The sequence below is a fragment of the Pygocentrus nattereri genome, chromosome 13 (assembly GCF_015220715.1).
Source record: "Pygocentrus nattereri isolate fPygNat1 chromosome 13, fPygNat1.pri, whole genome shotgun sequence".
Classification (NCBI taxonomy): Eukaryota; Metazoa; Chordata; class Actinopteri; order Characiformes; family Serrasalmidae; genus Pygocentrus; species Pygocentrus nattereri.
The window spans coordinates 4,316,642-4,331,074 of NC_051223.1; the positions used below are offsets into that span (position 1 = coordinate 4,316,642).

A 14,433-nucleotide genomic window follows, 5' to 3' on the forward strand; every position below is an offset into this window, starting at 1 on the left:
CTGTGAAAAATGTACTTTTCCTCAACTCATTTCCTTTCTAATTCCCACTGACCTTGTGATAAGAATGGACTCTTGTCCTCCATGAGGTAAATCTCTCTCATGTGGTCTCTCTGTCCTTCCAATCCATCATCCCCCACTTTCTCTCTCTCTCTCTCGCTCTCTCTCCCTCTCTGTGTGGTGATCCACAAGTACCAGCTGCTCTTACAGACAGAAAAGAAAAGAAAAAGCTATAAGATTAGGCTCCAAAAGACGTGGAATGCTTAGCCCCCCACAACAATATAGCATGTCAGCTTATTAGCTGTGACAAAACGCTGGTGAATGCAAGTGGCTTGAGGTTTGACCCTTCATGGTCAGAAGAAGCTCATTTGACTTCATAATGGCAGCGTGTTTGGTGAAAGAGTGAAAGGAGGTCAGGGAGGAAGGGAGCATGCTGGATTTCCAAAGAGGCCCATGGGAAACTTAAAGCGATAGTTCAGCCCGGAATTATACATTATACTCAAACAGCCGAGACTCGTTTCGTGTATAAAGTTAGCTCCTTATTTTTGCACTGGAGCTATGAGGCTAATGGAAGTTCATACCCCACCAATCAGCATTGCACTACCATGCCTACACCGTCTCACTAAATGATTAACTCACTGATCAGCAGAGGTGGACGAAGTCCACAAATCATGTACTTGAGTTAAAGTAGAGACCCCCAAGGTAAAATATTTACTCCAGTAAAAGTAGAAGTTCCTCCCTTTAGACCTCCACTTGAGTAAAAGTACTAAAGTATTTGCCTTCAAATGTACTTAAGTATAAAGTAAAAGTACTAAAAGAGTAATTCTGGCTCTGATGTCCTGTTATCATTTTTATAACCAGACTGGCTTCATGAACTCATTTCAGGTGAAAGTCCTCCAGCATCTCTCTTGGTAAACCATTCTTTTAATAGAACGTCATTAATTAGTGACGCTGACGTCTATTAAAATGATCAGAAGCACAAAACACTGAAGGTAAACCGTTTCCATCAGGGAGAACCGAGTGGCTCTGAAATCACTTTTTTAGTTTTTTGCCTTTTAACACATTGTAACCACCTCTTCACCCTGACTGGCTTTTAAAAGATCAATTTTAAGCCAAAATCTTATGTCAAAACTATTAGAAAGACAGTGTCTCAGACATGAAGCAGCGTATTCGTAAACACTTCACGTATTCGCTTTTGGTGAGAGAGCTGTCAGAGGCATTAAACATTTCAGATGTCTGGTTCCTATCACCACCACTGTGAACGATTCTGACTCAGTAAGTTTGCCTAGAATAGAGCATTTCATATTAACCCACTCTGAATGACTTCGTCGTTTAAGGAGAATTCCCCTTTGAGACCTTAAAAAAGAGACCCAGGGCCCCAATCTGGAGCCCACTAAAGCTGGACAAAAAAAAAGAACCAAAGACCCCCCATCCCACCCCCCCTCCGACTCCTGTGCTCTTGACCGGCTCCTGTGTGTCTTTAGTGAAGATGAACTGAGGGTTAAGAGTGTGATGGAGTGTGAGACTATACAACACACACCCCCTCACACAGAATAATGGAGTCAGGAGGCTCTTTTTTTTCTGCTATTTCTGTTTCACTCAGTCTCCCTCAACAGCTCATTGGTGGTCTCCCACACCCTCAAACCCCCCACCCCAGTCCCACACGCACAACATTCTTTCCACAAAAAAAACGACTTCTGTCTGTCTATTAAATTCAAAATGGACAGATGCCATCTGTCTGATTTAATGAAAAAAAAAAGAGAGTAAAAGTGACTACAGGTCAAAAGTGATGAGGCCTGCTGTGTCTGTCTTTGCTGGTTGAATGAAATACAATGACTGGATGAAGCCAACTATGTTAGATGGAGCTGTTGCATGTTGACTCACATTTTTCTGACTTGCTGACTGACTCGCAACTCGATTTGGACTCGAGACCTGCAAGTCATTTCAGCATTTAGATTAGGACCATCAATCTTTGTCTGGACCACTTGTGGGCCACATCAATGAATCACTGTTGGGCCACATCCCTGGACCACTTTTTGGCCACATTCCTGTGTTTGTTCTGGCCCTGAATACGGCTGGATCCTTGGCCCAGATCTGGCCCACACACTGTGAAGTAAGTAGAACTAATGAACATGGCCCAAATCTGGCCCAACTACACTGTTGGTCTGTGACATTAATGCCAGAATTGGTCCACAAATACAGACATGAGGCAAAACTGTATGAAGTTGTCCAGGTTCTGACCCCATTCTGGCCTGCATGCATAACAGCTGCCCGGTAGTTGAGCAGGCAAGCCAGAATCAGCCCAGAACTGGGTTCTGGAATCTGGGTTATGTGGTTTCTAACACTGTACGACAGTGTTGTCTATTAAAATAGTTACTTTTTAGCCTTTTAGCTTAAGAACAAAACTAAAGCACGTTTCTAACATCAAGCATGTGCTTGATCAGCTTTTTTTTTTTTTTCTTGTCACTTTCTGCCTTTTTTTCTGAGTGGAAGCAGTGAATTTAGGAAAAAAGTAAGATTTCCAAGAATTTCTGCATTTCCATTTCTGTTTCTTCATAAATATGGTTGAATATGTTCATGGTAGGTAGCATCCTCTACTGAGTTTCATTATAAAAACAGAGAGCAATATATTACAATATAACATTTGTCTGCTTTTACAGGGAGACCCCTGAAATCAGGGACAGTTGCAATTGAGGATTTCTCTGGACTTCGCATCCAAACTGACCAACATAACTGACTGATTTCTTCACTGCCATGGCAAACATGTTTCTGAGCAGAAGGAACTTCATGATTATCACGCTGTTGATGTTATTAACCCTGATCGAGGGCCTGCTGGGAGATAAAGGGGAGAAGGATCTGAGAGTGAAATCTCTGAGCAGAGTGAAGAGAGGATGGGTTTGGAACCAGTTCTTTGTTCTTGAGGAGTACACAGAACAGAAACCTCTTTACATTGGAAAGGTAAGGAAGAGCCATAGTATATAGTATAGTGGGCACATATGGCGGACAAAACGCAGCATGTAGACACAACTCAGAATCAAAATGTAGTACATGACTGGGAATCTCTCTGTTATTCTACAGTATTAATCCTAAACCAGATCCACAGAAAGTGGCTTGGCATTTACAGAGAGAAAAGTAGCCAATAAAAAGTCTTAAAGATAAGCAAAGTAATGCTTATCGTCTGTTAACTCAGCTGAAATTACTTTCATAGTCACATCATAACTTATTTCAACTCATACTTTTTCAATCAGAAACAGTTTATAGGGAGTTGGTTAGCTGATGCCATTTAAAAAATGCAGTGGTGAACTGGAACTAGTAGAACTAGGCCTTCAATTTGAGCCATGAATGCCAAAACTTGGTCAAAACCTAAAAAAGAAACACCTCTACATTAATGCTATTTTCTGCTATAGGATTCTAGTAGTTTCTGGTGCTAAGCTAACGGCGAGTGCATGAACATATAAGTTAAAAACACACCTTTGAAGCTTGGGAAAAGTCATTTCATGTAACATACATATAAACATAGTTAACCTTGTAGCAATTTAATAGAGAGGCTGGTATAGAGCAGCCGCCAGGGTTTTCCATTTCTAACAACATGTTGATCAGGCTGCCACTCATATTGAGTCAGGGATGTACCTAGAACCTCTGAAAGGCCTAGAGTGACGTTTTTATGCACAAAATTAGTCCCACCTATTGCAAATCAAAACCTTTGATTTCTCTGTCGCATCGTAACTATGCTGATGGTTAGGCCTTCTCTTCAGCTCCTGAAGTCCTAAGCAATAGGAACATCGATCTGAACCTACCTAGATATCACAGAGAAAAATGGCTTCTGACTGACCAATTTTCCAATAGATGTTTCAAGAATTTACCCTTAAGAATCAAACTACTTACACGTTCAAAATTATATTAAATTATTAGTTAAATAAGTTATTAGTTAAAACGTTCGCGAAATGATTGCAATATATATTAACGGGTGGGTGAACATTCTTGTGCTCGTTCCCCAGTCCGTGATGGCTTACTCTAAAGGAGCTACATTTCTTGGCAGAATAACTGTTTATGTAGATAATTATCAATAATAGCTGAGCTAATTTATTGAAAAATTGTTCGTTTCATAAAGCCACTTGAGACCGTGCTTTGCGGTCATCTTACCACGGGAAAGGGGGATTAACTATAATTAACATAGGTGCTAGAAAAGAAATCACCAAAGGTGTAAAAGTTGAATGGTGCAATTCTTGTGCGTTCCGGCCTCGTACCTATTCAGTGATTAGATCAGTAGGAATGCAGTGTGTGTGTGTGTGTGTGTGTGTGTGATTACAAAAGGGTTCAGAGTTCCTAGGGGCAGCATAGTTTTAATGAACCAGGGGCATCAGAAGATATTAATATGGATATAATAATACATCCGGAGTTATGAACTTTCCATGAAGTAGAGAAGTGTTAAATGAACTACACAGAGAGAATCCCACCTGCAGAGTGCATGAGTGAAGCTTATGTGGGTTAATTCAACACGGTTGGTTTTAAAGTTAGTGGTGTGAGAGTCACTTGCGATGTATAATATTCAGCTTTTACTGCATTTACAGCTAGACTGTATTTCCACTGCACGAATGCATGACAGACATTACTAAAACATAAAGATGGCAAGATATAGACTCAGCGAAGTTAACACATCTTCTACAGTGAACACCCACATCCTTACACACCCACTTCAGCTCAGTAAGAGGCTGCTAATGAGTTGATTAGTTGGATCAGGTGTGTTGGAAGCAGGGAAAGCACTAAAACGTGCAGTGCAAGGCTGTCCAGTCATCAAGACTGAAGCCTCTTTCTTTTCTTACCTTTCTCAACCTCTGTCTCAGCTTCACTCAGACATGGATAAAGGTGATGGTTCCATCAAGTATATATTGTCGGGTGAAGGTGCTGGTACTACGTTCACTCTGGATGACAGCACAGGTGATATCCACGCCATCCGGCGGCTGGACCGCGAGGTGAAGGCCCAGTATGTGCTCCGGGCGCAGGCCAGAAACCGGGAGACGGGGCGCCCCCTAGAGCCTGAGTCAGAGTTTATCGTGAAGATTCAGGACATCAATGATAATGAGCCAAAATTCCTGGATGGACCATACAGGGCAACCATTCCGGAGATGTCTCCAGTTGGTACGGTATCCGTGCACATTACATATTTGGGCCGATTATTGATGTTTAACAGAATATTATTAATTATAACATGATAACACTATTAAAATGAAATGCATTATTAATTTTACAATGTATTATTATTATATCACTATTATTTACATGTTCTCTCTCTCTCTCTTTCTCACTGTCTCGCCACAGGCACTTACGTGATCCGGGTGACAGCGGTAGATGCCGATGACCCGTCGTACGGTAACAGTGCACGGGTGGTCTATAGCATTCTGGAGGGACAGCCATACTTCTCTGTGGACCCAAAAACAGGTACGTCAAATCATACAGACACAGATGCCTCTTGTACGTAAACCAACTGAATACAAATTTCAATTTAGAAATGCTCGTTTTTAAAAAAAAAGGTGAAAGCCAAAAGAACAAGCATTTAACAGTTTCCCCCTTAATGCCAAATCCAGTTGACCAGCCAAGACATATTTGAACAAAAAATGGTCAAAAGTATGGACAACCGTCAACAACAGGTGTTCGGCAATGTGATGTAACTTTGACCATGTTTATAGATGACAGTATGTCAAAAAAGCTACATAGCCACATAAGCAACTGAGCATGGTTGCTGATTGGTGGGATAAGCTTCAGTTACTTGTTAGCTGTTAACTGGTGCCAGAATAATGGGAAGAGAAGAGAACAGACAAAGAAAGAAACGGCTCATGATCCAAAGCATACCACCTCATCTATGAAGACTATTTGGAATCATTCTGCTGATCCAAACCATACTGCCAAAGCAACCCAAGACTTTTTAAAGACAAAGATGTAGAATGTTCTGCAATGGCCAAGAAAATCATCTGACCTCAGTCCACTTAAGCATGTATGAAGGCAAAACTTACTGAAGGCAAAACTGTAGACTAACGCCCCAAAAAACAAGCCGCAACTGAAGACAGCTGCAGTAAAGGCCTATCAGAGCATCACTATATAAGAAACCCAGTGTCTGTTGATGTCTATGTTTTTCAGGCAACTATTGAGTTCAAATGATTTGCAACCAAGTGTTAAAACAATAATTTAATGTACGATTGTTAGTTTTTGCACTGTTTTTGCAGTTTTTGAGGCACTTAAAATGGGTTTTGGCCATGTATGAAAATAGGAATTGTAATTCCTACACCGTTCACCCAATTTAGATGTTAATACCCCCCAAATAAAGTTGGAAATCTGTGTTTTGGCCTCATAATTTCAACTCCAACATGCTGTGGTACATAAAATAACCTAAATAGCTAAAATAACAATAACTTTCTCTACACCCAAATATTTACAGACCTTTCTGTATATTTTGGGGGTAAGGGGAAGAATTGGTACATTTTCTGGCTAAAATATCATTTTAAGAACTTTTTCTTCTCCTCTGAAGTTACTTTTCTTAGTCGGTCTGTCTGTCTGTGCCTCTCTGTAGGTGATGTTCGGGTCTCTCTGGCTGAAATGGACCGCGAGGTCAGAGAGCAGTATCAGCTGGTTATTCAGGCTAAAGATATGGAGGGTCAGCTGGGCGGTCTGGCGGGAACAACAACAGTCAATATCACGCTCAGCGACGTCAACGACAACCCGCCCAAATTCACCCAAAGTAAGATCATTACTGACCATAACAATATAGGTGACCTTACTCGTTAGTATTTACATTCTTCAAGCAGGACCCCTTCTGAATATCTGGGGGCCCTCAGCAACATCCTACTTGTTTCATATGACTTTACATGTGAGAATGAAAACGAGTGAATATTCAGTTCATTTTAAACAGGGAAAGGGGGTTTTGTGTGTAGCAGGAGAAATACAGTTGGAGTTTGAGGTGGAAGGTCTGCGTCATGTAATTCTCAGCCTGAAAACAAGTCTCACTCTCTGGGTCACCAGTTTACTTCAAGGGATCTGGCTCCCTCTATCGGAGGAAGAGTGTAGCAGCTGTAAAGGCTGATTATGAGGCAGAGGTGTTCAGTTTCAGCACTGTTATGTTTTTAACCCAAGTGCAGCCAATGTGTTGATTCCTGATAAGCAATGATAAACGAGCATTTCTACGTAACCGCATTCTCCATAGGTGCCTGTATTCTTTTCCTTCACTGGTTTGATATGATGAACACCTGATACAACAAAGGGTACTGGATACTGATTATACAGTCGTGAGCACGTCCGCACATTTTAATGCACAATTAATGTTTATTTGCTGAATTTAACATATTTTGGAGGTAGCGAAAGAAAAGACTGAATGTGGCTGGAGCAAAGGCTGTGGTACATTTCATATTTTTCCAAATATGTGTTTTCTCTCACTTCAATAATAAAACAACATGTAATTTAAGTAGAGGCGCTCAAAGTTTACAACTGTAAACATCTTGTGAGATATATATATATATATATATATATATATATATATATATATATATATATATATATATATATATATATATATATATATATATATATATATATATATATATACAGTGCATCCGGAAAGTATTCACAGCGCTTCACTTTTTCCACATTTTGTTTTGTTACAGCCTTATTCCAAATTGAATTAAATTAATCTTTTTCCTCTAAATTCTACACAAAATACCCCATTGTGACCATGTGAAAAACGTTTTCTCGAGAGTTTTGAAAATTTATTAAAATTAAAAAACAAAGAAATCATATTTACATAAGTATTCACAGCCTTTGCTTAATACTTTGTAGAACCACCTTTGGCAGCAACTACAGCCTCAAGTCTTTTTGAATATGATGCCACAAGCTTGGCACACCTATCTTTAGGCAGTTTTGCCCATTCTTCTTTGCAGTACCTCTGAAGCTCCATCAGGTTGGATGGGAGACGTCTGTGCACAGCCATTTTCAGATCTCTCCAGAGATGTTCAATCGGATTCAAGTCTGGGCTCTGGCTGGGCCACTCCAGGACATTCACAGAGTGGTCCTGAAGCCACTGCTTTGAGATCTTGGCTGTGTGCTTCGGATCGTTGTCCTGCTGAAAAATGAACCGTCGCCCCAGTCTGAGGTCAAGAGCGCTCTGGAGCAGGTTTTTATCCAGGATGTCTCTGTACATTGCGGCATTCATCTTTCCCTCTATCCTGACTAGTCTGCCAGTTCCTGCTGCTGAGAAACATCCCCATAGCATGATGCTGCCACCACCATGCTTGACTGTAGGGATGGTATTGGCCTCGTGATGAGCAGTGCCTGGTTTCCTCCAAACATGACGCCTGGCATTCACACCAAAGAGTTCAATCTTTGTCTCATCAGACCAGAGAATTTTGTTTCTCATGGTCTGAGAGTCCTTCAGGTGCCTTTTTGCAAATTCCAGACGGGCTGCCTTGTGCCTTTTACTAAGGAGTGGCTTTCGCCTGGCCACTCTGCCATACAGGCCTGATTGGTGGATTGCTGCAGAGATGGTTGTCCTTCTGCAAGGTTCTCCTCTCTCCACGGAGGAACGCTGGAGCTCTGACAGAGTGATCATTGGGTTCTTGGTCACCTCCCTGACCAAGGCCCTTCTCCCCCGATCGCTCAATTTAGACGGCCGGCCAGCTCTAGGAAGAGTCCTGGTGGTTCCGAACTTCTTCCATTTACGAATGATGGAGGCCACTGTGCTCATTGGGACCTTCAACGCAGCAGTAATTTTTCTGTATCCTTCCCCAGATTTGTGCCTCGAGACAATTTTGTCTCGGAGGTCTACAGACAATTCCTTTGACTTCATGCTTGGTGTTTGCGCTCTGACATGCAGTCAACTGTGGGACCTTATATAGACAGGTGTGTGCCTTTCCAAATCATGTCCAATCAACCACAGGTGGACTCCATTTAAGCTGTAGAAACATCTCAAGGATGATCAGTGGAAACAGGATGCACCTGAGCTCAATTTTGAGCTTCATGGCAAAGGCTGTGAATACTTATGTAAATATGATTTCTTTGTTTTTTAATTTTAATACATTTTCAAAACTCTCGAGAAAACTTTTTTCACATGGTCACAATGGGGTATTTTGTGTAGAATTTTGAGGAAAAAGATTAATATAATTAAATTTGGAATAAGGCTGTAACAAAACAAAATGTGGAAAAAGTGAAGCGCTGTGAATACTTTCCGGATGCACTGTATATATATGTACATACACTATATTGCCAAAGGTATTCACTCACCCATCCAAATCATTGAATTCAGGTGTTCCAATCACTTCCATGGCCACAGGTGTATAAAGCCGAGCCCCTAGGCCTGCAGACTGCTTCTACAGACATTAGTGAAAGAATGGGTCGCTCTCAGGAGCTCAGTGAATTCCAGCGTGGTACCGTGATCGGACGCCACCTGTGCAACAAGTCCAGTCGTGAAATTTCCTCACTACTAAATATTCCACAGTCAACTGTCAGTGGGATTATAACAAAGTGGAAGTGACTGGGAACGATAGCAACTCAGCCACAAAGTGGTCGGCCACATAAAATGACTTTCTGCAGAGTCGATCACTACAGACCTCCAAACTTCATGTGGCCTTCAGATTAGCTCAAGAACAGTGTAAAGAGCTTCATGGGATGGGTTTCCTTGGCCGAGCAGCTGCACCCAAGCCATGACTGCGCACTAGTGCACAAAGCAAGGTCCATAAAGACATGGATGAGTGAGTTTGGTGTGGAAGAACTTGACTGGCCTGCACAAAGTCCTGACCTCAACCCCACAGAACACTTTTGGGATGAATTAGAGCGGAGACTGTGAGCCAGGCCTTCTCGTCCAACAACAGTGTCTGACCTCATTAATGTGCTTCTGGAAGAACGGTCAGAAATTCCCATAAACACACTCCTAAACCTTGTGGAAAGCCTTCCCAGAAGAGTTGAAGCTAGTAGATCAGACATAGCCGTGCTGCTGGAGTTTTTAAACACTGTGTCCACTCACTGACCACTCTACTAGACATTTCTATCTTGTTGAGGCCACCTTGTAGATGTATCTTTAGCTGCACAGTTTGTGTTAGTTGTCCTCTAGTCCTTCATCAGTGGTCACCGGATGCTGTTGGCTGGATACTTTTGTTTGTTGGACTACTCTCAGTCCAGTGACACTGAGGTAAACTCCAGCGGCATTGCTGTATTGCTGATCCACTCATACCAGTGCAACACACACTAACAAACCACCACCACATGCAGCGCTATAGGAGTGAGCTTACATATAAAATACAAATATTGAGTTGTCTGTGGCAGACGTGGAATTCCACTGATTTTTCTGCGTGATTCAATTGTTCATCCGTCATTCAGAGTGGTTTGATGTGAAATGTTTCCTTTTAGAAAAAACCTGCCGTATTTCTTACTGATTTTCTTTACAGTGTTGGTGATAGGAACCATTTCACAATGATATCTTATGTCATATTTGCTCTTTCTCTCCTGCAGAGCTGTACCAGATGAGTGTTTTAGAGTCAGGTCCCGTGGGATCAGTGGTGGGGCGAATCCAGGCTAAAGACCGTGATATAGGCATTAACGCCGAAATGAAATACAGCATTATCGACGGAGATGGACGGGACTCCTTCGACATTAGCGTCGATGCCAGCAACCTATACGGTGTCATTACTATTAAAAAGGTAAATGTTAGCATTAAACAGTGCAACATTTCCCTTTGACTGCTAACAGGGAGCAAGAGAAATGGGAACATGGCTCAAAGGCCTACTAGCTCCAGCAATCCATAACCAGCTTTAAATTGATAGGGTTATAGAAAATGTGATTGACACCAAATGTTTGCTTCTTTAGCTGTTCACTGGACCTACACTGGAGCTTCTTTACTATTTTCTATTGCTTTAATTTAATTTTAGGACAGAAATGTGGTATACTGGCTCAATATATGGCTCATAATGCTAAATCTAAATCTATAATTTAAAGGAATAGTTCAGCAAAAAATGAAAAAATCAGGTCTACATGATATTCCGTTTACCTCAAATGCAGTCCATCAGCTAAGGCGTGTTTGGTTTCCAAATTTTCCTTTCTCAGTTTAGAACAGGAGCTGTGAGGCTAGCTCTGCTAACAAACACTGGAAGTCAATAGTCACCTCAAACATTTTCATAAATACAACCTCAAAACATCTTGAACTTGCTCAAATCACATGTAGGTTTCGTGTTGTGCAGACACATCACTGTGGTTTAGAGCACAGCATTATTTACTATGTACTATAAAAAAATTAAAATAAATGTATGATAACCGGAATAACATCTTTCCCGGGCACTGTTTGGTATCATTCCGTGCAAGATGGCCAAAGAAGGCACTTCACAACATAGACGCAGGTAGAGGAAATCAATACAGCGTCCGATTATGGAGTTCAGAACCACATCTTTGTGCACAAACGAGCCTCTGTCTATGTCTTAACCTGGAGAAATGCATCAGCTGGATGCAGAAACCCCAGAGACTCCCTAGCCCACTTCTTGGCTACATACAACATTAGTAAGCATAACAAAGGTGGAGAAAAAGTCAACAGCGCTGACCACAGATTCGCTTCTTTGAGGTGTCATCCATATAAATGTACGTGGTACAGCAGTGGACTTTAGAATATCTCACATTAAAGCCTTTCTTGATATTGTTAGATAAAAATACACTGATATTTTGCAGGGTAACTTTATTTACTTACTTTAGACTGTGGTATATTGCAAAAAGCCGCAGTTTGCATGTGTCTGCATTACTAAGAAATTGGTGGTATGATTTTGCAAAATCATTTCTGAAGGTTTATTTTTACTCGATATGCAACTTCTGACTCTCTCACAGTAAGAAAGCCTTTGGAATTACTAATATGCTAATGGCATGTTTTTAGGCAGAATAGTCCTGGAAAGCAGGACGTGAATCATTGTAGTTCCAATTTTAGATAAAATGGTAAATAAGACTTACATTTATGGCATTTGGCAGGCGCTCTTATCCAGAGCGACTTACAATTTGGTCATTTACACAGGTAGGCCAAAGTAGTGTTAGGAGTCTTGCCCAAGGATTCTTATTGGTATAGTGTAGGGCGCTTGAACCCCAGTTTACAGCATAGAAGCCAGAGGTGTTACCCACTACACTAACCAACCACATCATAATATCACTGCCATTCTGCTATTTTACATAGCTTATCTGTGCAATTTGAAGCAAATACTTCAGGCCTTGGAATGAAGAGTTGTGGTGACTGTTTACTTCCAGTGTTTGTTAGCACCATTAGCAGAAGCAGAAGTTGGACACTATAGCAGACCAGCTGCGTTTGCGCTGAGTGGAAATTTATATAAATGTGATTTTTCTCTGAATTATTGCTTTAAATGTTAAAACATAAACCAGCTAAGAAACAAAGAACGCTATGCTCATTTCTGAGTTTTATATTTATTTATATATATATATATATATTTGTGTGTGTTTCAGCCTCTGAACTTTGAAAGGAAGCGCAGCTACACTCTAAAGGTAGAGGGCTCTAACGCTCACGTTGACCCTCGCTTCGCAAATAAAGGTCCATTCAGTGACGTGACGATCGTCCATGTGAGCGTAGAAGATGTGGATGAAGCTCCAGAGTTTGACTCTCCGTTCTACTACGTAGAAGTTCCTGAAGATGCTGAAATCGGAACCGTGTTTAAAATGGTCTCTGCCAGGGACCCTGACGCTGCAAACAACTCTATAAGGTGAGATCCAGATCGGCTAGAAGTCATCCTTGTGATTCTGATTCTCACAGTTCATTTGTGTGTTGAGAAAGAGAATTAGAACAGGTTCATTTTGGCCAAGTGAGAGACCAACTGATCTGTCCATGCACACAAGGTTGGACAAACTTTACTGAATGCTGGAAAAACCAGAACACATTTTCTGCAGTCAAGCAAACTTTGTTTCAATGAAAAATATTTTGATGTGTGTGCAACTGTTGAAAGCTTTGTTTCCTAGCCATGTACTGGCTAGCTAAAATTGTTACCACCGTAACAGTCATTACTGAAACGTTTGGTAAACTTTCAGTAGTGTTATGATTGTTTTGGTAGTGACATAACAGAGTGTTTAATGAAATACATGTAATTATTGTAAAGGGTCAATAAGAGCAAAAGGATCTTAGCCTAAAGTCCAAGCTAGTTAAAGGCCTCAAATGACTTTTTATCTCTGACTTTGAACCAGTTTGGTAGAATGATCCATTTTATTTTTACCTTCTGTTTAAATAAATATTAAGAGTTTTACCAACTTCAAACATCTCGTTGTGGACTTTGGGGAAATAAATGAAGTACATGTAGTCCATGTAGAACATGGGATCTTCAAATGTAAGATAATAAAGATTAAGATGATGCATCATTTCTTCTTTCCTGGGTATGTTGGTCAGGTATTCTATAGAGCGTATGAGTGATCCTGAGAAGTTTTTCTACATGGACATTACCAGTGGGTCTCTGATGACCTTACTGCCCTTGGACAGAGAGGAGGTCAGCTGGCACAACCTTACTGTGTTGGCCATGGAGATGAGTGAGTACACACACACACACACACACACACTTGCATCTGTCTGTTTACAATTGTTAGTCTGTTTTAGTAGTATTTATACTCATATGCCACGTATAATTGCTTGAAATAACTTGAACTGAATTAATACATTCATTCATTCATTCATTCATTCGTTCATTTTCCAAGCCACTTCTCCCTCAGGGTCGTGGGGGATGCTGGAGCCTATCCCAGCAGTCACTGGGCAGAAGGCAGGATATCTTAATATGAATTAATATAATGTGATAATAATATACGTAAGGCTTGTCATTGGGCACAAATGTTTGATAAGAACCTACCTGGCTACTATTTTAGGCCAGGAAATTTTTATTATATCGCAACAGGTTGCATGAGGCCTATGAAGCATCATGAATGCAGCACACTTACTGTGGTGTTGGGCATGTCACCACTATAAGTGCATATTCATTTCGCAATCTGGACATAACAATAGAGTATAGCAGAATACAAGTTAACATAAACCCAACAACACTTCACATGTGTGCACAACATTTATCCCAATACAGATGACATAAATTATAATCAAACAGCTGTAATAAAAGGTCGCAACGAACATAGAAAACAAGCCGTGAAGCATCGTAAGCTAAAGCATACTGCCGAAGCAGTTTTTCTATTTATATATTACCTCTGAGGACTTTATGCGTAGAAGGAGATGCACTGACAAGGACAGCGCAACTTTTGTCTTTGACTCCGGTGGCTGGCATTATATATTTACTGTAATTTCCGGACTATAAGCCGCTACTTTTGTCACACGCTTTGAACACTGCGGCTTATACAATCACGCGAATAATTTATGTTTTTTTACAGGTTAATGAGCTTCATGCCGCCAAAACATTTAGCCTCGTCACATCAGACCAATGAAATTACCGAACA

At 40.9% G+C, this 14,433-nt stretch overlaps 1 protein-coding gene across 4 annotated transcripts in view; it reads left to right on the plus strand.

The window, feature by feature from the left end:
- The window catches only part of LOC108431405 (cadherin-20), a 68,909-nt gene that overhangs the window by 46,293 nt on the left and 8,183 nt on the right, over nt 1–14,433 (plus strand). For all 4 annotated transcript variants that reach the window (XM_037543909.1, XM_037543908.1, XM_017704520.2 and 1 more), the window contains 7 exons: nt 2,658–2,955; nt 4,842–5,136; nt 5,317–5,436; nt 6,563–6,730; nt 10,486–10,673; nt 12,463–12,716; nt 13,391–13,527. In XM_037543909.1, the coding sequence (XP_037399806.1) occupies nt 2,752–2,955; nt 4,842–5,136; nt 5,317–5,436; nt 6,563–6,730; nt 10,486–10,673; nt 12,463–12,716; nt 13,391–13,527 (1,366 nt within the window). In that variant the 5' untranslated portion in view covers nt 2,658–2,751. The remainder of the gene's footprint in view (nt 1–2,657; nt 2,956–4,841; nt 5,137–5,316; nt 5,437–6,562; nt 6,731–10,485; nt 10,674–12,462; nt 12,717–13,390; nt 13,528–14,433) is intronic.